The sequence below is a fragment of the Oreochromis aureus genome, linkage group 9 (assembly GCF_013358895.1).
Source record: "Oreochromis aureus strain Israel breed Guangdong linkage group 9, ZZ_aureus, whole genome shotgun sequence".
Classification (NCBI taxonomy): domain Eukaryota; kingdom Metazoa; phylum Chordata; class Actinopteri; order Cichliformes; family Cichlidae; genus Oreochromis; species Oreochromis aureus.
In genome coordinates this window covers 34,182,405-34,205,889 of record NC_052950.1, presented here as the reverse complement: position 1 = coordinate 34,205,889, position 23,485 = coordinate 34,182,405, and the positions used below count along the sequence as shown (strand labels likewise).

General features: G+C 39.8%; 1 protein-coding gene across 5 annotated transcripts in view; it reads left to right on the top strand.

Moving 5' to 3' along the window:
* The window catches only part of pld1b (phospholipase D1b), a 53,016-nt gene that overhangs the window by 9,305 nt on the left and 20,226 nt on the right, over positions 1 to 23,485 (top strand). For 2 of the 5 annotated variants that reach the window (XM_031748773.2, XM_039616968.1), the window contains exons 2-10: positions 16,275 to 16,445; positions 16,530 to 16,693; positions 17,312 to 17,451; positions 17,606 to 17,711; positions 17,814 to 17,879; positions 18,382 to 18,440; positions 18,681 to 18,773; positions 20,047 to 20,199; positions 20,282 to 20,431. In XM_031748773.2, coding sequence (XP_031604633.1) covers positions 16,307 to 16,445; positions 16,530 to 16,693; positions 17,312 to 17,451; positions 17,606 to 17,711; positions 17,814 to 17,879; positions 18,382 to 18,440; positions 18,681 to 18,773; positions 20,047 to 20,199; positions 20,282 to 20,431 — 1,070 coding nt within the window. In that variant the 5' untranslated portion in view covers positions 16,275 to 16,306. Of the gene's footprint in view, positions 1 to 5,642; positions 5,880 to 16,274; positions 16,446 to 16,529; positions 16,694 to 17,311; positions 17,452 to 17,605; positions 17,712 to 17,813; positions 17,880 to 18,381; positions 18,441 to 18,680; positions 18,774 to 20,046; positions 20,200 to 20,281; positions 20,432 to 23,485 lie in introns of those variants that run through there. The other 3 variants (XM_039616970.1, XM_039616966.1, XM_039616969.1) reach the window with 3 other exon arrangements.

Genomic DNA, 23,485 nt, shown 5'->3' with positions numbered 1-23,485 from the left:
TGTTAATCTTCTGATAGAGTTATCCTGCTTTATATGTGAGTGTTGGCTTCCTTGTCCACTTTGATTGGAATTACAAAAGAACTGCAGGACTGACATGTTTCTACAGTCTGGCTTTTAGCCGATGGCTGTGAAGAAAGCAGGGAAGACTGCAGCCGTGGGTCAGACGCAGGTTAACATGTCACTGTCTTTTGCTGCTTAAGCGGGGGAATTGAGTCAGCAGACGGTCATAAGCTGTGCAGATTTCTGTGGAAAATGATGGAAGCTACAGACGGACAGAAAAAAGAGACTCGCCCTCTGTTCACCGAGAGAGAGAGATTAGATGTCTACATTCAGATAACCTGTAACCTGCATAGTTTGTGGTTTTAAATCTGACCTCCTTTGAGACAAACGTCCACAATATCGGTTCTTCCTGTTCTGTCAAGCCCGGTTAAAACAGAAAGTCTGTTATTCTGATAAAAGCTGCAACATTTAAGGGTCATTCAGATAATCGGAAAATTCAGATCCATTATTTCATACTGGCTGCAGGCTAATACGACATGTTTTTCCCCAGTTGTTCCTTCCAGACCACAAAAGAAGAGCATAGATACTCATGCATGGGTGGCAGATAAAAAGGAGTGACGTGCTCAGTGGGGGACTTGATGAGAGTTCATCCAACAGTCTGAACCTATAGCAGAATTACTAAGGGATAAAGTCACCTGACCCAGCCCGAACTTGAACAGGAAAACCTAATCTTTAAAGGTGTCTGTCTCCTGATTAATCAAGAATTTAAATTCATTTCTGGGTCTAACGGGGAGGCAGTGAAGAGAAGCTTATATGGAAGAAATTCGATCTCTCTTTGTAGTTCCTGTTAATACTCTTGTTGTTGCTTTGTAAAACAACTGATGGGTTTTCATGCCGTTTTTAGAACATGCTGATAAAACCAGAGCAGTGCAGTCCTGGACATGTGTGTAATGATGTGTGTCAGTAGTTCAATGTGTTGCCCATGTTTATGCCATCTTTGCCTCTTTGTCCTTCCAGAAGGAAATGTTGCCCAGGTGTGTGTGCAGACCTGATCGGTGTGACAGGTGATGCAGCTGTCAGAGCTGACCACTAGGTGTCACTGGCGTGTTGTCTTCCTTGTCGTCACATTTAGTGAACAGTTATGTTTCTCCTGCACTTTAAAGGCTTTCCTTTGAGTCCCCTTTCAGTAAAGTGTAATTATCACCATGTCCTGGGTTTGTGTATGTTAACAGTGTGATTTTATTACCTTGTGTGTTTTGTGTCTGAGTCATGGAGGAGCTGAGCTTCCTGCCGCAGTTCTACCCAGTAATTACAGGATGACATGTGCATTGTGGAAGGAAATCACTTTAGCAGGTCATTGTTTTAGACCGCTAAGAGGCTCCGACTCCCAAAACGGAACTTTCCACATGCATGCTGGGAAGTCAGTAAAAGAACTGCTGCCTTATTTCAACATTTTGTTCTTTAAAACCATTAAAAGCAATAAAAACAAAGAGAGAAATACAGAAACCAAAGGCAGCTGCAGCACATGAAATAGCATTATTGTCTTATTGTTAATTCAAAAGGAATGACAAACCAAACCCTGCATGGTTCACAGCCATGAATTATTAAAGCCCTGTTGGAATTATCATTATTATTGTATGCCTATGCATATGTAATGAGTATTGCAGATTTTGGATATAAAAGAGACGTTATTGTCTTTAAATTAAAAAAATGTGATCCTTTTATTAAAAAAATGTAGGGTCATTGTAGCCTGTTGGTAGTCTTGATGGCCTTTTGTGCTTCCTAATATCTGTCAAAGTTAACCCCGGCCTGTTCGTACAGTTGCTGGTAGGAATTATGAGAGTGTGACACATTAATGGCTCTCAGTGACAGTGAACATGTTAATAAGGGGGAAAATGTGTAACTTCCTTGTGTGTAGCTAACCACCAGTGCAGACCGTCCACCACCTAAAAAACAAACAATAACGGCCTTATTGTCTGGAAGCCCCACATGCTGAAAATGGGTTTTTCACATTTCTTTCATCTTACAATAACAAATTGAACTGTCAAATTAGAAGCGGCTGTTTTTGCTCAGATATGAATTCAGGTATGTTTTGGCCTCTCTACAAGTTAAGGCTGTGTTCCATCAAAGTGTTTCAGGGAGGAGCTGGGTGTCTTTAATGGCCTGTAAGATCAGCCAGGAACATCATCACCGTGTCAGCTAAGAGGAATAGTGGAGCCGGTTGCCGCCTAATGATCGTCTTTTACAAGGACGAGCTGTCAGAGCATTGAGCTGCATCAGAAAATAGCAGCATGCGGTGCAGGGGCTGCTCCACACACAGACCTGTTATCGTGCCAGGTGTTTTCCTTTGATGTAACTTGTTAATGACCTTTTTAAGGCAGATTGTGTTCAGTCGGTTTCTTATTTTAGGACCTTGTAGTTGGTTCATACACATTGAAACATTCTTCTGTGTTTTCAGAGGCCTGGGTTTCACAAGATCATTTCACAGGATCCTGTGACTTTTCTCACTTTTTTTCTTCTTTAGCTCTGCAAATTCAGCAGCTGACATGACACCTCTGCAAGAAAGTGTTTCAGCGCAACGGCCGCCCTACACAGACGAGATTAAAATAGCTGCATGCTTTCCAGCGTTCAATGTCATCCTACTAAAACTGCAGCTGATTTTCTTTTTTTTAAATTAATTTCAAAGCTACTTTCATAAGAATGTTTTTGTCTGTCACCAAAATTACAATTCATGAAAAAAAGAGATGGTTTGACGTTTGAAGTCATTGTTACTGATTTAGGGCTTAAAGTCAACATTTTCAGTTTAAAATACTTTGCTAAACCTACTTGACCTAAAATACCATTAGAGTGTGAAGAAACAGCGGCTGTGATGTTATGTGTTGCTGAGATATCAACTAAAGTTGAACTGGGACGGGGCTGTATTCTCATGTAATACCATTTTAATCCACAAGATGGTACAGCGAGTCAGTGTAGCGTCCATCTTGCCCTGAGTTCAACCTGAGATATTCAAACATGGATATGGACCACGTTTGTTATCCATGTTAGCTGTGTTTTCATAGTGTTGTAACTTAAAAACTCCCCAAAAACAAACAGAATAATTAGAGACTGCAATAATCAACCTTGTGTGCAGCTGGTGGCGTCCTTCATAATCATTCTGCGACGGGAAATGCTTATCGGGCTGCACAGGAGTCATTTTGTTGCAGTACCGCTTAGGGCAGGGCGATATGGCCAAAAATATTTATCATGATATACATTTGAAAATTTGCAATAACGATATAACTGATGATATAACTGACACTTTATTAGTGCAAAAAACCCCATCAATGTATTTTCACTTAAACAAGCAGCTGGTTTTTATGTGCATTAAAGTTATATAAAAATGTAACAGTGCAAATGCAAATTCCTTGCAGTTTAACCAAAAGGCATTTCCAGTGGAAATTAGCCGACATATCCTCAGCATAACCATGTATAATATCCACAAAACTTAAAATAAGGTTATACAAACACAATACGGTAATATTATCTTGAAGCACAGTACGTATCACTCTGCGAGGCTCCCAACTACGGCAGCCGTAATGCTCCGACAATCCATCAAGCGGTGCGGGTTCGTAGCTTAGCGAAGTTGTACTACAACGTTTTTTGACAGATTTTGAGCGCCGTGTGCCACATAAAATCAGTTTGGTAGTAATGACGGCCGCTAGCATGCTCTACCAAATAATGTGCTGTGTTGTGTATCTGAGGGACGAAAGCCAAACCAGTTCCACACCACTGAAGTTGCAGCATTTTTACAAACCAGTTCTGGTTCATCCGTTTCATTCAACGATCCGCTTTCGCCCTTCTCATTCTCCGTCACCGAAATGCTTTTTCCACCACGTGCGTATGAAAACAAAGGCACTGTGCATGCACGTTTTACCCATATTCTTTCGCAATATTTCATTTTCTTATCATTGCCTAACATTATACTGATATTACCGTGAACGGTATGATATCACCCAGCCCTAGTACCACTCTATGTCACTGTATAAACTCAGAATATTGTGTCATTGATTCATTAGTTTGCTGTCAGCTATGTTTTATGTGCCCTTGATTCTCTAATTCCCTTAAGATAATCTTGGACAAGAATCTATGAATGTCTTTTGGGTTATAAACTCTTAATCATTAACTTTAATCTGGATAAAACATTGTTTCTCATTCGGGCTTTAAGTAAATATTGTATAATATATCAGCTCATAAAAAAACTCAGGACTAAAATATATTAACTATTGATGTGAGATTGTAAAATACAGCGGGCAGGACATGAATAACAAGCAGCGTAATTTTAAGGACTAGATTGTACCTTCAGGGGTGGAAGTGGCAGGCACCAGACTCCATAGAGAAATGCTGCAATTTAGGCTCAGGCTTCATACATCTTTCTGCCCAGCTTTGTGTGTGCGTGTGCGTGTGCGTGTGTGCGTGTGTGTGTGTGTGCGTGCGCGTGTGTGTGCGTGCGCGTGTGCGCGCTGCAGTGGCTCACATGTGGGTGGGAGTCTGAATGTTTTGGTCCTTTTCTGGAATGTCAAAAATGAGTCACTGCTTGTTCCGGGTGATAGCTGCTCCAGCTTTCAACTTTAGTCTCAGTTAGTTCAAGAATTTTTATTATTTTTTAGCCTGAAACAATTTCTCATTCACTCAGAAAAAAATGTGACTGTGCAGGTGTCTGTGCTATCTTCTGAAGATGTCAAAAAACAGATTTTTATACAAACCCACACACATATTTCATTCACAATGGAAAAATACAGTGAAGCTGGTGTCATCCAAAAAATACTAGCATGTCCTACTAATGCACACTCATTGAGGTTTTGGAAAAGGACACACACACTACCCTAAGATGTATTTACAGCAGAAACATCCACGTGTATTGTGTAGCCATCGCCTTTAACATGACAGTTAATGCTTTGTAAAGCAACAGAAATACAGCTTCAACCTAAACTGGTTCTCTCATTTCTCTGAAAGCTCAGTGTTCTGGTAAAAACTGGGTTTTTCAGGTCAAAAGGGTGGAGCTGGATATTATATTATAACCTGTGTTAACAAGGTGTGTCTCAACACAATAATGGGTTGTGCAGTGCAGATTTAGGTGTGGTGATTTTAGGCGTTCAGACTTTAAAGAACGACAGCATATGACAAAGAAAACCTTCATAAGCACCCTTCCTGGCACTGCCACAAACACAGTGTCAGTGTCACGGACCCATTGGTTCCTTATCATTCTCACTCTGGCTTATGGAGAAGAGTACAGAGAGTTGGCTCTCATCAAACGCTGCGTTGTTGAATTATGATTGAATTTTGTTTTTCTTTTAACAAAGGCTTAGAGAGCTTACAATTAATTGATTGTCAACAATTTAAAACAAAACTTTCTGATTAAAAACTGATGGACTTTTTCAGCTGTAGCCTGAATTGAAAAAGCAAAACGTGAAAATTATGTAATTTGGTTCTCATGTTAACTGTTTGGCCCTTTAATGCAGACTGGAATAAGAGCAGCCCTCTCATTGGCTACCAAGTGTCCCCCTGGCCAATACCATCTCTTCCCTCCCCCCTTTGTCCCACCCTCTTGAATCTCTCCCTTGTCCGTCTGCCTCGTTGTGGCACTCTGCTCTCAACCTGCAGACTGGCTGTCAGGATCCTGTGGAGGTGTGTGTGTGTGTGTGTGTGTGTGTGTGTGTGTACTGCACACCGCAGAGAGCGTGTGCATGAACGTGTGAACAGATTTAGAAGTGAAGTGGCAGTTTCCTTTTTGTTCTTCTGAGAGGAAGTGTGTTTTCTCGCTGGGAAGAAAAGACACGATGATGATGGTTATAAAGACGTTAAAGATGATGATGGGTGTCCCTCGACCTCCCCGAGCTCAGGTCAGTGGATGCTGATACTCTGTAGAGCTGTTTTGTGGCATTTATGTGTGCGTGCTCCTCAGGATCCTCCTATTGTCACAAACAGCCTGTTTTTGGTCCCAGTTTCCTCTCCATTTTTTGTTTGTTGCATGTTTTGTATGAGTTTTACACCCGGATGCAGCAGTGTTGTACTTCACTTCTAGTGCACCAGATTTGGTTGAGTAGCAGCTGAGGTTAAATGGCATCAGTGTATGTGAGCATCTGCGCTGGCAAGCCTGGCAGCCAGCACTGTAAGAGGCTGGCAAACAGTCAATCCAAGAGTTTTTCATAGAGATCCACTGACATGTTGGCCGAATGTCAATAACTGTCTCATAAAGCTTTGTTAGCTAATATCAGAGGCTAAAGTCTTCTTATCATCAAATAATAGAACGTCGTTTCCTAATCGGAAAGTCAACGGTTCAGTGCTCGGCTTCTTTAGTCTGCATGGTGAAGTATCCTTTGGCAAGATACTGAACTGAATGCATTCATTAGAGTGTGTGTGAATGTTACAGAAGGTGCTTAATCAGAGAATAAAGTGCAGTATGAATGTGTGTGTGATTGGGTGAAAGTGCTTTGAGAGCTTAATTAGAGAAGAAAAGTCCTATTCAAGTCCCAGTCCATAAACAGATGCCAGCGGATGTTTCCACAGCTGAAGGGTCTTAAACTGAGTCAGTTTATTGTTATAATTACGTTTTCTTTATTGGTGTAGCACAAAAGTGGGAATGAATGAAATAAAAGTGCATATTGATAATAGTCAGATGGTTAATGTCAGCAAATAACAGACTTTTTGCACAGGCTAAATGTTCATTGGCCTTTATTTACTAATATTAGTGTAAATGCTCTTATCCTGCACTTAAAGTGTGTATGCAAAATTACCACTGGGTTTATGAACCAGCAGGCTTCTGCAGCTCCATTTCTCTATTTAAGGAGACACGTTTACCTCCAGGTGAAGCAGTGAAAGTAGTGATGAGCTTGCACAAGCAGGACAAAGAGGAAACCAGGTGCAGCTTCTGAAATGTTTCCACCGGTGTGATGATATATTTGGGTTTATCTTTAGTCTGTGCAGCTGTGCTTTTTGGGCTGACAGAGAGATTAATCTAAATAGCAGTGGAGGGACTGGACTCGTGATAAAAAAGTGAGAAAAGCTTTGAAGTTTGTGTTGGTGTTTGAATCCAGTTTGATCAGCAAGCTGTTTGGAATCACTGACACAGTGTGACTGTGGATAATTAATGTTTCCAGACCACCCACCTCATCACTTACTGAACAGGCAGTTGACTCCTTGTCTTCTCCAACATATAATCTAAAAATAATCTCATCCCCAATTACCTGCATTCATTTTACATTTAAGGTCCTTAGTTTATACTATTTAGTTATTGAATCCTTTTCTCATTATTATTTAAGTGTTTTTCTTCTCTTCTGACTTTAAGATAAGGTGAGCAATCACTCGTTTCATTAAACTGAGTTTATGAAAGCAGGATTAAAGCACATTTAAACTCCCCAGAGACGATTGTTTATCATGACTTGGCACAACAGAAACATGCCGTGTTTGTTTAGATTTGGTCCGATGGCTTATTTTCATCCTAATGCAAACCGTGATGAAGGTTGGGACTGAACTCAGTCCCTGCCTTTGTACAGACATCATGCATCTCACTGTCTGAAGCTGTCAGTGTACAAACTTCGGTAAAAAATGACTTCAGTGGAGGTTATAAGTTCACTGTATTCATCAAAAAAGAAACAACCGAAATATCTGTCCATGCGACTAACAATTCATTCAACTTAGAGTAACTTTATTTGAAATGTTATCAAATTCCTTTAAGTCCAGGCTAGTTTCTGAGTGCAGTTAACAAATATTTAAGGCAATCCTGACATTATTTATTTCTTTAGCATAAGAGCTCTAATACATTCTAATATAATTTTCAATAACAAAGAACACTCTTATATTATCTGAGTAAAGTGTGTTTGTGTGAGAGAGGGCTCAGCATCCTGCCACCTGGCTGGCGAGTGATGCTGTGAGGGGGTAATGGGCCACACTGTACCCAATTAATGTGAGTGCTCAGTGGGCCAGACATAATGTATACACACATCCACACACACTGTCTGCATTAATCATTTTAAAATACTCTTTTGTTATTTCCAAGGTCAACAGTGGGCCTTCAAGCCCAGTTTCCTCCCCTGATTCTGAAATTTATTACAGTGCAGCTCCAGACATGTCCTCACAAAACAGCCTTAAATGGAGAGGATTTATTCTGCAAGCCCCATTAATCTATAGTCTTATATTAACAAAGGAGCTCTCTTTTAGTTCTAACCTACAGAGAGAAAACCTACAAATCTGCAGGTGGAGGCAGGTACAGACAAGCTGGGGAAGAAAGCAGCCAGTCTTATTGGTAATGTTGCTTTTAGGAGGTGGAGGAGACCAAAATTGGAGCAAAAACTGAGGAATTATAATAGTCAGATGGACATAACTAGTACTACATATTAAAGATAAGATTGCTCTCGAACTCCTGAATATGTTTGCATGAAATAAAATACTCAGATCTTTTTAAAGTATTAATACAAAGAAAATGTAATGTGTCACTTCTTCAATAAACTGTATTTAAAACATTAAAATAACTTTATAAAAAACAAAGAGGTTAAGGTGGGTCTTCTTAGATATATTAATATCATAGGAATCATTATTAAAAAGTGACCTGATACTTGTCTTTAATTTAGAAATGATCTAATATCTAAAAAATTATAAACATAATGTAAAAGCCACTGACATCAAGACAAGTCCTTACAATAAATGGTAAATAATGGAGGGTTTTGCCCCAAATCCAGCACCCTGAGACAGGAATATGAAATGATGTATTTGTTTTATTTGGTTTAGAGTTGGGACTGTTCAAATTTACCACCACTTTCAGATAAATGTCAGTGTAACATTTTTTTAAATTGCAGTGTGACTGCAAACCTGTACGTTTCATTAACTTCTGCTAACATTGATGGTAGCAATATTGGCATGTTGGCAGAAATAAACCAAACGGCTTGTAGACAATTTGTCACAAACACCTGCATTAATGCAGGTATTTAAAGCATGAATGAGTCATATTGTGATACTGTATGTGTGTTATGACATTTATTTTCCACTTAAGAAAAACTGTGATAAGCCTTTGAACTACATATTATTACTGGGATTAAGTAACACATGCTGTGCTATAGGTAGTAGTACAACAATAGGTGATACGTCAGTCTATTACACAAAAATGAATAAGCACAATCTGGGTTTCACTGTCTGTTCAAGTTTATTTTAAGTATATTTCAACAGATTTACATGCCGTCACTTTTTCCTTGTGTGCTGAGTATTATTTTCAGGTGAAAATTGTTAAATGGGTCCAAAGTCAAAGTTGAACCAAAACTCTTTTTTTTAATTCTGATATGGAAAAATTAAGGTTTAAACATCATAAAATAAAACGTTTTAATATTCTTGAAACCAGCGCAGCAAGTTAATCCGATGTTGGTTTTTCACTGGATATTTCAAACCCAGAACATGTCAGATTCAGTTCATATAGAAACTGAAAAGAGCAATGAAGTGACACACAGTACAAGTTTCAGCTCCTCTTTAATTTTTAGAAGTGAAGATTTCTTTCTGCGTTATTCCTGCACAGACATGAGAGTGGATGAAAGATTTTGCAGAACTGAAGCCATTTCTGATTTTATTAAGTGTAAAAACTCTGGGCTAACCTTTTCTTTTATGCCATCACACCTCAGATTATTGATTTAATCTGACTATAGGCCGCTTTTCCTCACTTTGGTTAACCTCTCCTTTATTTCTTCCCCTCTTGTTCCATCCCTGCACCACCGGTTCCACCAGCAGCTATTGTTATTGAGACACACCTCAGATACACACTTTCAATCCGACTCTGATGGAGGAAAAAAACCCAGAAACACTCACGATCTTTGTTCCGTGGCTAGTTTGCATAATACATACAGTATACTGTGCTTGTGTATCTTTCTGTGAGGACTGTGTAACTTTCTTTGTTTGTGGTGTTATGGTTCAGTAAAGGCCACAGTATTTGCGTGAAATTTGCTTTTAGTTTGCAACTGAACATATAATCAAGAGTGTGTACTTTTTAACTCAGTAGTGTACTAAGGGGAAAGTCTAATATAGTAAATGTCTGACACAGACAGATGCAGGATGTACTAGTAGACTCATGATGCTCTACCTTCTTAAGCTTTTTAAATTATTGGGGTGAAAGGTTAGTATCTAATAGCTAAATACAAGTGATGACAAGGAAACCTTGTATTTGGACGTTTTGTTTACGTTGGTTTTAAACCAGTTTATCAAAGAGCTCAGAGGCCTACTGATTGGTTGTCAACCCTCTGGCAACCTCTGTTGTCTGTAGGCATTCCCTAAGCAGTTGACAAGTTGTTGCTGTAGTCTGCTGGCTGCTGCTGGGTGCCAGCAGGGTGCTGTGGTTGGTAGTTTGCTTGGAAGATGTTGACTTGTCTGCTTGTCGGCATCTTCCACATAAAGAGATTGTAAGAAGATTTTGGGGGCAGCACCTTTTTGCAACCCAGCAACTGCTAAACCCCCAGGTACACTTTCTCTACTAACCAATGGTTGCCAAATGGTTGCAGACCAGTCTCCAGGCCTGGTGACTGGTGCTAAATGAATAGGGATGGGTATCGTTTAGGTTTTATCCGATACTGGTGCCAAACCGGTACTTTTGAAACAGTGCTCGTGCTTAAAAAATAGAGAACACAAACTTTGTCCTCTTATGTTTTTATTTTTAGCCGTCTTTTTTTTTTTTTTTTTTGACTCCACCGTTGAAAATGGATGGAGATCTTTGACTATAAATTTTGTCACTGCCCTATGAATTTCGTCCACTTTTTCTTTGGTCATTTTAGCCTTTTTGGCCAGAGTGAAGGGAGCATCTGCCGTCAAACATGAAGACAGCTGCATGTAACTACGACGGTGTTTCCTAGTTCACCTTACATGCATTAATTTAATAACATGGTTAGCCTACTCAACGTAAATGACACACGAACAACATTAAGCTACTCGCCCAGAGAAGAACGGCGGCCCGGATACTGGTACCCATCCCTATAAATGAACCAAGCTTTTCAGCCTGTGCGAGCTGTGTGTGAGCTTTTTATGGCTCCCGAAGTGGGGCTTCAGGAGGGTAAGGGTTAAAAAAAGATTTGAGAACCATTGCTTTAAATGAGCAAAATTAAATACTTATTTTGGGGCTGAGTAAACAAAGTTTTTCAGCATCTTTTTAATGAGATTTGACAGGTGAAAGGTGATTCTGTACATGACTGCTAAAGGGAAAGCTAATACATAATTAGTACATAATATCTCAACATGCATAAAGTTTATTAGATGTCTTCTCTTGAGACTGAAGTCACCGATTGCATTTCCATGTTCATAAAATTTGACTTCTGACGTCGTGTTGGAAGGAGCCATTAGACGATGGTAAACTGTGGCAATAAAAAAACTGTACAGTCAGCAGAAACGCTCATGTCGTGGCAATCAAACCACGATTTACTGGTAAATTAAGTGTTCAAAGTGTGCCAAGAAAACATTCCCCGCTCTATCTGTATTGTTGGCAACAGCATGGAGTCATCTTTTTAAAGCCCAATGACCCTGCTGTCTGCAGTCTCAGCATAAATGAAGTTTTGTCCAAAGTTTTTCTGTCCAGATTTAGTGAACCTATGCTCTTCACAACCTCCAGTTTCAGAAACCTGACACGGCCCTTTATTGTAGTCCATCCACCTCAAAGTTGGTGTGTTTGTGTGACGTGAATCAGTCAGGATTGTTTGATAACTAGATAACACTATAATATTTTTTTCTTTACAACATATTTTAAAACTGGAGATGAAATGTTTGGGTGGATGAAACCGACAAATTAGAAACAAAAATCTGCAACTACAGTAGAAAATCACAGCAGCAGAGGACCATAAACACACACAAAACTCCATTCAATCTGATTTTGAGAAAAGAAGTAATTAGAAAAAAGCTCTTTTCACATTGAGAATACACTGATGATCCACGATGATCTCGGTGTCCTTATAAACTTTATGCGGGCCATCATAAATGCTCCAATAATGGATCTTTATTTACCTCAGCTGCACAGAGATTGACTGGAGACATGTTTATATCAGACACGAACATTATTGACAATATTTCTTTTTATATTTGCTCAGTTTCATTGATATCTGTCAGTTAAGCTGTTTTGACGGCTCTAACTGTGCAGCTGGGCGTTGTTCAGCGATATTAGTAAGTTACTGCTCAACATGTTGCATTTACAAAACATACTCTGGAAGCAGAAAAAATAGGATTTCGCTCAAATTTGGCACTTTGGGGTGATTTTTAAACGAAAATTAAATGAAACCTGCTCTAGTCTGGGATATGTGTACAGCATAAGTTACCATAGTGATCTAGCGTGGTAAAAACAGAGCCAGCAACTTTGTGACCCTAACCAGTCTGACTTTAAACTGGACATATCTCATTAACCCATAAATCTGGCTTTATAGTTGCACCCCTCCGGGCTCATGCATGACCCAACTTGGTAACTTCAAAGTTGGTAACTTAATCTGCACTTCTCCTTTACTAAGTTAGTACTTAGTTTTCTGTTTGTGTGTGTTTGTGTTCTTTCTGAAACTGCAAATGACACTTCAGTGAGTTGTCGTCTTTCCTCCCCTTTCCTACTAGACTTTCAATATGAAACAGGAAGTGTTGCTCATATTTCTCCTAAGCTTGCAAAGCAGCTGTTCAGACAGTTTTTCTAACTAAAAATGCAAAGGACAGGGCTGGAGTGATAATTCCAACGTACTGATGGAATTTAAATAGCAAATCATTATGTAATTCCTTCATGTTTTAGTTCTGTTCTTGGCTGCTGTTTATTTTTTGTTATTGTTCATTTGTCCATAGTTTAACAGGGACTTTGTGTGAAATTGCTTAAATCCTCAAATTTAATAAAAAGGATTTGGATTAAATCATCTATTTTAAAATTTATGATTTCTGTGTGTGTGTTAATAGAAACTTTGTGGGTAGTGATGGCTTGCGTGGCTGTGGGACAGTTGGATTAACGGTTATTTAGCCAGGTTTTTATCCGTGAATAAACATTGCAAGCAAAGAAATGCTCTTTGGGGTTCGGCGGGGTGCGGTCTTCCTGCTTGTGTGGTTGTTCCTGGTGTTTTGGTGGCGCAGGAAGTGAAAGCAGACAGACCGCAGTGAAACCAGTTCCGACTAAACCCAAACATAACCCATGTTCTTCCTAAGAATGAGCTGTTAGAAGTTGTCCGGCAGGAATTGCATCATACAGTCAGAAATCTGACTCCTGCATGGTTTATTTTTTTAAGTAGAGAACAGTAACGAATCACAATCTTATTATCGACTGTATTTCTGCTGCCTCTTAGAACGTGCTACCTTTAGATAGACGTGCTTTTAGTCAAACATGATGACAGTTTTACAAATAAACTTCACACCAGAGACCTTGACGGACCTAAATGTGTGATATGACTGGTTTAATGTATCTCTTACAATATAAGCAGAGATGAGGTGAAAGGGAATTAAAAATGTTTTTCTTTCTTCAGGTTAAATTTAAAAGAGGAAGTTCTCTGCAATCTGAAGGGATCCGATTAATAAACATATCGTAAATCTAAGATCAATCTTTGTTAGATTCGCCTGTTAAAATTGTTGTTTATGAACAGAGAAAAGAGAAGAAAGAAAAAAGAAGGAAATCATGGACCTGGAATTCCTTGCAGCTTATTTAATGTTTTGTTTTGTTTTGGGGGTTTTTGAAGGCCAGTCAGGAAGTTGATTAGCACTAACGTTAAACTATAAACTACACCGCATGATGTCAGCATAACCAAGAATAACTTCCTGTTTTTAGCGTGATGACACTGAAAATGTCTCACAATGTAAAAGCTTCATAATTCACAGCTGAGATTTTTACTTAATCTTCATATTTTTAAGCTCATCTTAACCCAGACCTTATTTCAGATGAGTCTGCGTCAAACCTGTCCATTAAAACACATTGAAAACAAGGAAGCTGTGTACATATTTCCTGCTTTTAAGGCTCCTCTCGGTGTCGCCCTGATTACCGTGGAGATGCCCACAAAAAGTTTGAAGTAGAACCTGGTTCAGGATGATTAATAAACATGGACAGTAAATCAAGCCATCCATTTTCTTCAAGTTATCTATTTAACAGCCACATGTAACAGGGTGAGAGGTTGGCTACACCCTGGGCACGTCGCTAGCCTGTCACAGGGCCACCACAGAGACGACTATTCATGCTCAGAAAACAGGAAAATATAAATCAGTGAAAGCATATAAAAAACTAACTTAAGTTTTTTGTGTAGAATCACATAAAAATATATAAACGGGGAAATTGAAAAGAGACAGTTTTGGCCGAATGACTAATAAGTGTCCGGGACACCACCTTGGTATTTCAGGAGGAGGTGCCGGGGCAGACCCAGAACACACTGGGGGAGATCATGTTTCTCTGCTGCCTTGGGAACACCTCTGTCCCCCCCTGGAAGAGCTGGAGGAGGGGCTGGTAATAGGGAAGTCTAGGCCTCTCTGCTTTGACTGCTGCCTCCAAAACCTGGACCCATTAAGCATCATAAAATGGATGGATGCCATATATATCATAGTAAAGCAAGGGCTGGGTATATTAAAAGCTATGGAGACTGTGAGAAATCATTAGGGGCTCCTGTGGTGGTTCTGAAGGTCAAAGTCAACTAGTGTTTAATTCTTATTTGCTCACATGAAAACTTTATACAATTCAGCACACATCAAGATATTTATAGAATTACAGCATGCTGAAAGATTTACGGCATCTTTCAGTTCAATGTTTGAGTTTTATAGCCCACAACGATACTATTTTTCATTCTTATTGAACAAATCTCATTTTAAGCAGCAAGCAGACACAGTTGGAACGTGAGTTGGTGGACAGCGTTCAGCCTGAGGATGTGGTGGAGACCAAAAGTTGAGCTAAAAGAGAGAAAATATCTGATTTTGATTCGTGTGACCTAAACCCAACAGTTAATCTGTCATCATTGCTAAAATGTTTGCAAAAAAAAGATCTGTGGAACAATCCCAAAAGGTTGATTCTGTTCATCTGGACGTAGCATTACATCCAAATGCACAGAATCAACCTTTCGGGATTTACTTCCCTGGATGATTGAGCATGCATCAAGACTGTGGAACAATCCTCTGACCACAGGCCTGATCACCTGATAATAAAGTTCACACTTCACCTGAAAGATCTTTAAACGTTACAGCTTTAATCTAAGTGGGCTTCACTCGGCTACAAACGGCAGGTAGATGGAACCTGGATATGATAATGTGGACGTTTATATCAGTGATGTCAGTCATGATTTCAGGATTGCCACATGGTAAAGCATTGCTTTACTTCAGAAACCTTTTTCTCGTGCTTTCTTGTAAGCGCTCTTATCCATTTTTTAACCTCTATACACATCCTTTCTTTTCCTGGATTCCTCTTTAATCCCCTTTCTTGTACTACAGCCTGCAGCCGGTCCATTCTTCTCCTCCTTTATTCTCTCGCAGCCACAGTTAACCTCACATAAGACACTAATCCAAAGATCAGGATTAACACAGGAGAAGCACAGGAAGCACATATTCCCCTGTACAACTGTGTGTGTGAGCATGCGGAGCAGGAGTTGGAAAAAAAGAAAAAGGAAAAACAAACAAAAAGGGGTCAATGGTGTTCACGTGTGCACTCATGAATGAAGAGGATTCACTGGAGAGGATTTTCACACTAACTGACCCAGAAACATGAATGTGAAGAGAAATGCTGTGTGTGGGTGAAACACACCAGTGAGCTTGCCATGTTTGGCTGGATGAGTCATCCAAAATTTGGGATGTGGACCTGGAATTTTGCATAATGCCAATTAAGAAATTCACCTGAAATTCTTTTCAGGCAGTATGAAAGGATCCATTTAATGAACTGAACTGACCGTCAGACAGGAACTGTCATGGGTTTAGAGCGCTCTGATGTTGGTCGCTGTGCTGCAGTTAATGATACCCTGACATTTCTTTTCACACAAGCAGCGAGCGGTTATATGTTGACTCTGAGGTGAAATGTTTCTCTGTGGATTTAGACCAGACTCGAGGCTTCCTGATTATTTTTCCCCCCACAGCGACGGATACTGAACCTGAAGTCTGTAATAAGCAATTAATGTCAGATAAAGAGTTTTAAAACAGATCAGAACAGGATTCTTAGAGCTAGTTTTATCCACAGAGACAGTTGCTTTTAAAATCTAGAAGTTTAATTGGCACATTCTGATCTGATTTACTCTACATGACCACATCCAGTTTTGTTCCTTACCTTTGACTTAACCACCATATTCCCTCATTACCTGTCTGTCCAGGTGAGCCCCGGGCTCCAGACTGAGTGCTAGCCATGCTGCGGCAGGTTGAGCCATCGTCCAGCACCCTGCAGCTGGTTGCCAGTGATATGAGCGACATCATGGACAATCTGGACACCCGCGATCTCGATTTAGGCGATGGAGATTATGACACGACAGACACCAATGCACCTGGTACCTGCCATCACTTTGCACTCTGTTTCTCTACTTGTTGTGTAAGCTATTTGTTTGTGTAACTGTTTATATTTTTTCACCTAGCAGAGGGTTTGCCTTTCAAAGAGATTTACAACACAGTGGGTTTCAAGGAGACAGAGGCCAAAGTCTACCTGTCCTCTCCCATCACCGTCAAAATCCTGGAGGTGGAGCGTTTCACCTCAGTTCAGGACCGCTTCAACCTCACCACACAGAGGAGCGTCAACAAGGTGCAGATCTTTTTGTCATTGTAGGAAAAAATGCATTTAGCCATACACTATACTTGAAACGTGGAGGTAGCCACTGTGACGTCACAGTTTGAGCCAGAAGGGACTATGATAGCTGCATCTGTATATTGTATGGATGCAACACGCAGACACAGATACCTGCTGATTAGGGCTAAGCAACAAACTAAAGTACCAGAGTTTTGCTTACCAATACTGTAACATAGGTGGTGGTTTTTACCTCCCAGCAATGCACAATATTTGTCCATTAAAATGCTCTTAACAGCACCAGCAGTAAAAATGCAATCAAAAGGTCAATTTTAGTAATTTGATTTAGCTGAGGTTTTAGCAGCACCTGAGATGTCATCTACAGTCATGGATAAACCAGAAAAAGTCATTATTCTGGTGTTCTAGGGAAACTTTTAGCTGCTTAGGAAAACCAGGTGACTAGATTACTTAAAGATTCCAACAATGTAGTAAAAGTTGGCAGTTTATCAACCATAAACAAAAGAAATGATGTCAAAATTCTAGACTAAATCCCAAACTATGATCCATTTAGTTGATGAGCTTTTTGAAATGATAAACACTGAATGTAAATAACTGGAGGCCCTGCTGTGTGTGCAGTCAATGCCGGCTGTGTATAAAATTGAGATGAAACACGGAGAGTTTACATGGTTGGTGAAGAGGAAGGAGAAGCACTTCATCGATCTCCACAGAGAACTGAGAACATACAAGACCTTCATGAAGATTCCACTTCCACGCAGGTACCTCAGTGTCTCCTGTGCCTATTCACAGTTCATATTTTATCTTCACTGTGCTTAGCAGAGCTCATTTTTCCTGCCTGTATTTCCACTGCATGTTCTTGGATTTGAACATGCAGCCTTCTAAGAAAACGTCATTTTATTTCTCTCTCTGCAGTCACACGGTGAAGAGGAACATACCGTTGAGGAGTGAGGTGAGCCAGATACCAGAACTCCCCAGAGGAGGCGATGGCGAACTGGACAGAGGAGTTTCCAGTCGAAGGGTAAATTGCTCCTGATGGCCAATATTTAATTTTATGGTACCAGATTTATGTACTACGTATATTAAATTGTACTGAAAATTTCTCGTCGTTTCCTTGATCTAGAAACAACTGGAAGATTACTTGAATACTGTGCTAGCGATGCCGATGTATAGGAACTACCATGCTACAGTAAGGACACAAAAGTTACAAAGTAACTACATTCTGGTCATTTTCAGCTCCATGTTTTTGTTTTTGGATTCTATCAGAGTCACTTTGCATAATTCACAGTTCCAAATAATCCTTCTTACCTTAAACTTGGCCCCTCAGTTTTAGGTCCAACCCCCTCTAAGCCAACTTCTGATTGGCTACATCTTGCAAACAGATTTAAGTAAGAAGTGGGCAGGGCTTCTTTATCTAACATGACCGGGTTAAAAAAGAAAGAAAGAAAGAAACTGAGTGTTTAGAGTATTCTGGATTCTGAGCTTCATTTTTAAAAACTTTGGCAATGCTTAATATGAACATCCACCGTAGTATCACTGTATATAATAAAGAAAAGCATAACAGATATCCTTGAAAGGTTTCAGTATATTTTGGAAAACACTGACGACCTTTTCAGGTCAACTTAGAAGATGATAAAGTAGACAACAGTCTTGTGAAAGTGAGTTTATAAATATTTTTGCTTGATTTTCAGATGGAGTTCATTGATGTTAGTCAAATGTCTTTCATTCACGACCTGGGACCAAAAGGACTGTAAGAATCATTTGTTATCAATATGTTAATTTTTCACTGAAATCTTGCACTTTAAGAAATATATCCAGTGAAATTCTGAAATTCCTACTCAAAGATGGTGTAGGTGGGGAGTGCAGGTTAAAGTTAATGGCAAAGTATTTAATCTTTTTGGTGAATTGTCTTGCTTTGGATAATAAGGTTCTCCTAACCAATCCTTTCTAAGTATTTTTCTATATCATGAACTGTCTTTTTGTCTTTTAGAGAGGGAATGGTGCTGAAGAGATCCGGTGGCCATCGGATCCCCGGCATGAACTGCTGTGGTCGCAGCAGAATGTGCTACCGCTGGTCCAAACGGTCAGTAAATAATCAGGATACTTACAGGATGTTTGCTTAGCCTTAATAGTCTTGGTCATTTTCAATGTGAGCTTGTGATATACCACAAATACACAGCTGCTTAGGTAAAACAGGAAATGACGGGGAAGCTTACAGACATCTTTAGCAGTGCATCGCCTCATCTGTGCAGAAGATGCAATGCTGTATTTATTGGCTGTTTAATCTGAGGAAAGGGTTCAATTCTTGGGGGTTCTGAAGTGAAAAGTTAGTACTCGATCTAAGAAAAACATTTGAATCTATCTATGTAGCTGACAAAACAAACGTCCTGAAGATGAGATTTAAATATAAAGCATTTAAAGCGATGTTTTATGTTATCTTATCTTATCTGGAATCTTATCTGTGCAAACCTTCCTTAGATTTATACTTGAAATTAGTGTTAAAATCACTGTAACGGTCTGCAAATTGTACAACTGCAGTTCAGAATCGTTAATGCCTTAGATACTGAGTAAAATGCTGACACGTCATTTTAACAGAGCCTCTTATTAATGGCAAGAAAGAAGGGTTAACAGGTAAGTCCACTAAACAACAAGAGGAAACTTTGATTAGGATCGTCAGTGTTGCTACTGCTGACTGACTTAAAAACAGTAAAGTTCTTTCCATTTAGCTTTAGATTCATTTTCTTTAGCAAACAGTAGAATTTACCTTTGATTATTTTTATTTAAATCCTTGATCTTTTTCCCAGGATGTGCATCATAAGTTAAATGTAAATCCACACTCAGTCATGCAAGGATAAGAACTAAATTTAAATATTAAATTACTGCCTACATGAACCCCTGGGTGGGAAATGGTGAACAGAAGGTTATGAGAATATTAGAAACATTGCTCTGTGTATTTGTTGTGCTTCATAGGGGGATTCCTGAACCTAAGACAAAGCAGATCAACACAGGCATCATGTTTTGACAGAGATTTCTTGCTAGGGAATAGAAATTGGTGGATCTTTCATCATCCTGCTTGGTTCATTAAATGTAGGAAGAGTTGACATAGGTGATGATTAACCAGTTAAATATGTGCCATGCCAAATGGGGTAATTAACCTTTTTAAAATGCCGTGATCCATCATAACATATATCATAACAGATAAACATTTTGAATCTAAGAAGCTTGTCAGCTTTATTTATTTATGTATTTATTTTATTTTAAAGGGGAGCTATTATGTTCACATAAGCCAAATGGTGTTTAAGGAAGTATATGACAATAAAAAACTTTTACTTAAAATACTGCCTGTGTGTGTGCAGCTGGTTGGTGGTGAAGGACTCGTTTCTGCTGTACATGAAGATGGATTCAGGCGCCATCTCCTTTGTAATGCTGTTTGACAAAGAGTTTGGCATCAAGATGGACTCCAAGGACACGGACACCAAACACGGCGTCCGTGTGGACAGTCTCTCCAGGTCTGTGATGGCTATTTTTACTGCTTATGTTTAATATTTTAAGGCTTGAAGAAAATCAGAAACTGAAGTAGTGTTTGTGCAGGTCTTTGGTGCTCAAGTGCAACAGCTACAGACATGCCCGCTGGTGGGGTCAGTCCATTGAAGGCTTTGTCCAGAAGTATGGCTCAGCCTTCCTCAAAGATCACCGCTTTGGATCTTTCGCCAGAGTGGAAGTGAACATCCCTGCCAAATGGTAACCACACTTACTCTTTCTGCTGTAGTTACACTCACATTTGACATTTTAAAACCCGTTATTTAACATTCAGATCACTTCTAGTCAGAGTAGTTTCAGTTCCTGAGTCACATTAGGCCAAATTAGACTAAATGTTTGGACTGTACATCGGGACGATCCTGTTGACAGACTCTTAGATGATTTCTTTATTTCAATTCTTTGTTGTTCTGTGTTTACTTCAGTTTAAAAGCAGCAAAACAATGTAAGAGAACCTCAGTAATGGATACCTCCAAAACACACATCACTATTCTGCTGCAATAGGTAAATGCATCATAATTGGAAAGCTCTCAGCGCCTGCGACAGAAAGTGAATGCAGAGCTGTTAAAATGCTATTTACTGATGCTCTCAAGTGAAAGAGTGAGTGAAGGCTGCAAAGTTCAACTGCAAGTGAACACATCACCATTTAAACTGAACTTCTGGATAACAGCTGGTAAAATCCACTGCCATTATAAAGCATTACAGTACAGTTTCCATAAAAGCAAGCGAACAAGATGTGGATACAGGTCAGTTTTTTCTTCACTGCTGTGACGCTGATGATTCAGGCAACTTAAAACTCATGGATACAAGCTGAACGGAGCCCCTCTGATGACATGGTCCAAAAAATAAATATATTGTGGCCACAAAATACTACTTCGTGCCCTCGAAATAGTATAACGTGCCCACGAAATACTTATTTGTGGCCATGAAGTACTATTTCGAGGGCATGAAATGCTAATTTGTGGGCACGAATTGGGTATAACGTGGCAACGAATTACGCATTTGTGGCAACGAAATAGATAACGTGTGCACATCATATTGATACAATTCCTGGACAGCTGCGTAGAGACATAAGCATAAGAGTAGGCTAAACCTATACACCATGGACAGAGACAGATGATTGAGTTTTATTTTAGGCTGGGAATGAGCTACAAATGCATTTTGAAAAGCCTGCAATGCAAGGAACCATTATTACAGAGAGACATTTAAACAGGATATTGAGAGCCCAGTTGCTTTACAGACATAAGTAAGACCTGGATGCCGGGATAGATTTTATTGTCAACCAACTGCAAGGGCCTGGGAAGGATCACGGTTATCGGTCAAGTGTTTCGTGCCCACAAATTATCATTTCGTGCGCACGTTGTACCCATTTCCTGCCCACGAAGTAGTATTTTATGGCCACAATTTATTTTGTTTTTTGGACCATGTCCTCAGAGGGGCTCCATAGATCTGTGTATGAACTGAGCTTCTCTTATTTATTAACAAGCAATAAAAAACAGCCTCACATCTTCCTCTTAACCTTAAACTGAAGCACTTTAGTGCCAATCACCAGACCCAGGATCACTTTAAAAAAAAAAGTCTAGACGATACCCGGTCCAGCTGGCACAGCGCGCAGGTTAGTGTGTGTTTGTGTACTTCTGCCTTTGTGGGAACCACTTTGAAGTTTAGACTTTAAACATGAGGACATTTATAGAAAGTGATGACCCACTTTTAGAGCGTTTTTATGGACTCAGATTTAAAGACTGTAGCTGCGAGGTTACACAAAGAAAAAGCATTATGTAAGAGGCAATCCTCACAAGGTAGACGCACAAATGTGTGTCTCGCGCTGGAGTAACCCGACACAAAGCAAGGGAAAGTGAGACTCACCTGCTCATCACCTGTCCTCCCGCTGGGGAACCCTATACCATCTGTGAGACACACTGTGAGTGAGTGTGTGCCTGCTGTCAAGAGCATAAGGATTCAACAGGCAATGGACAGATTGAAAAGTGAGAGGGGAAGTGTTTGTTTCATTTTTCTTTCTGTCCAAACAAGAGCAAAAAGCATCAAACACTGCAATGAAACCAGAGGACGGTTAAAGCTGAAACCTCGGAGGCTGAAAAATGAACCTAGTGCTCAAGTTCCAATAACTGCAGGTCCTCTAATGTCCACTGGGGCTGGCTTCAAAAGTGAGTCAGTTCCCTACAGACTCCCATGTTAAAATGCCTAATTTTACAGCAGAAGTAAACATGTTTACAGCCTTCTGCAGAGACCTTTTTGTCTCTATAGATAGTTTCACACGTCAACAACTGTGCAGGTGAATTTTATCATAACTCAAATCATACGACTTACTATGAGCTTTATTTTGGTGAGAGAAATTGCACCTTTTTCCCTGCTGTGCAGGGCTTTTTTCCAGGCTTTTTTCTCTTATTATATCAAATAACGGGTTTAGCACCTGGCTGTGCTCCAATTACCAGTAGAAAAGATTAAGCTTTCTGAAATTCTAATAACTGTGAAGGACTTTTGGACAGATTCCTACTTTTGCAGAGGCATCTGTGTTTAAAGGAAAAGATGCGCGTTGTGTGTGTATAAAACAATGAAATATAACAAAATAGAGATTAGAGAAAAATAAAGAATAGAGAAAAAACGAGGAAATGAAGTTGGAGGAAGGACATGAGGAAGCGTGTGACAGGGAGAGGAAACAAAGAAGAGGGAGGGCAAGAAGTGCACGTCAGGTTACGTCACAGGTTATAATTCAAATAGCACAAGAAAAAACTCTATTCCTACTCTGCCCCTGATTCACTCCTACATAAATAAAAAAGTTAGCACTCCACTCACGAGTCAAATAAAAATAAAAGCAACTCAAATAAGAGTCAATCTCAGCGATTTAAAGCAGCAGACACATCACAGTCTCCACAGCTGTGTCTTTGTCAGAGAAGGTGGACAGATGGTAATTACACGCAGGAGGAGATGTGATGATGCCAGGGAGATCTGTGAGGATAGTGTTGCAGTTTAATTCAGCGTTCATGGCTTCCACAACATCCTACAGCAGGGGTGGGGGAACTCCGGGCCTCGAGGGCCGGCGTCCTGCAGGTTTTAGATGTGTCCTTGATCCCACACAGCTGATCTAAATGGCTAAATTACCTCTTCGACATGTCTTGAAGTTCTCCAGAGGACTGATAATGAACTAGTCATTTGATTCAGGTGTGCTGACCCAGGCTGATATCTAAAACCTGCAGGACACCGGCCCTCTAGGCCTGGAGTTGCCCCACCCCTGTCCTA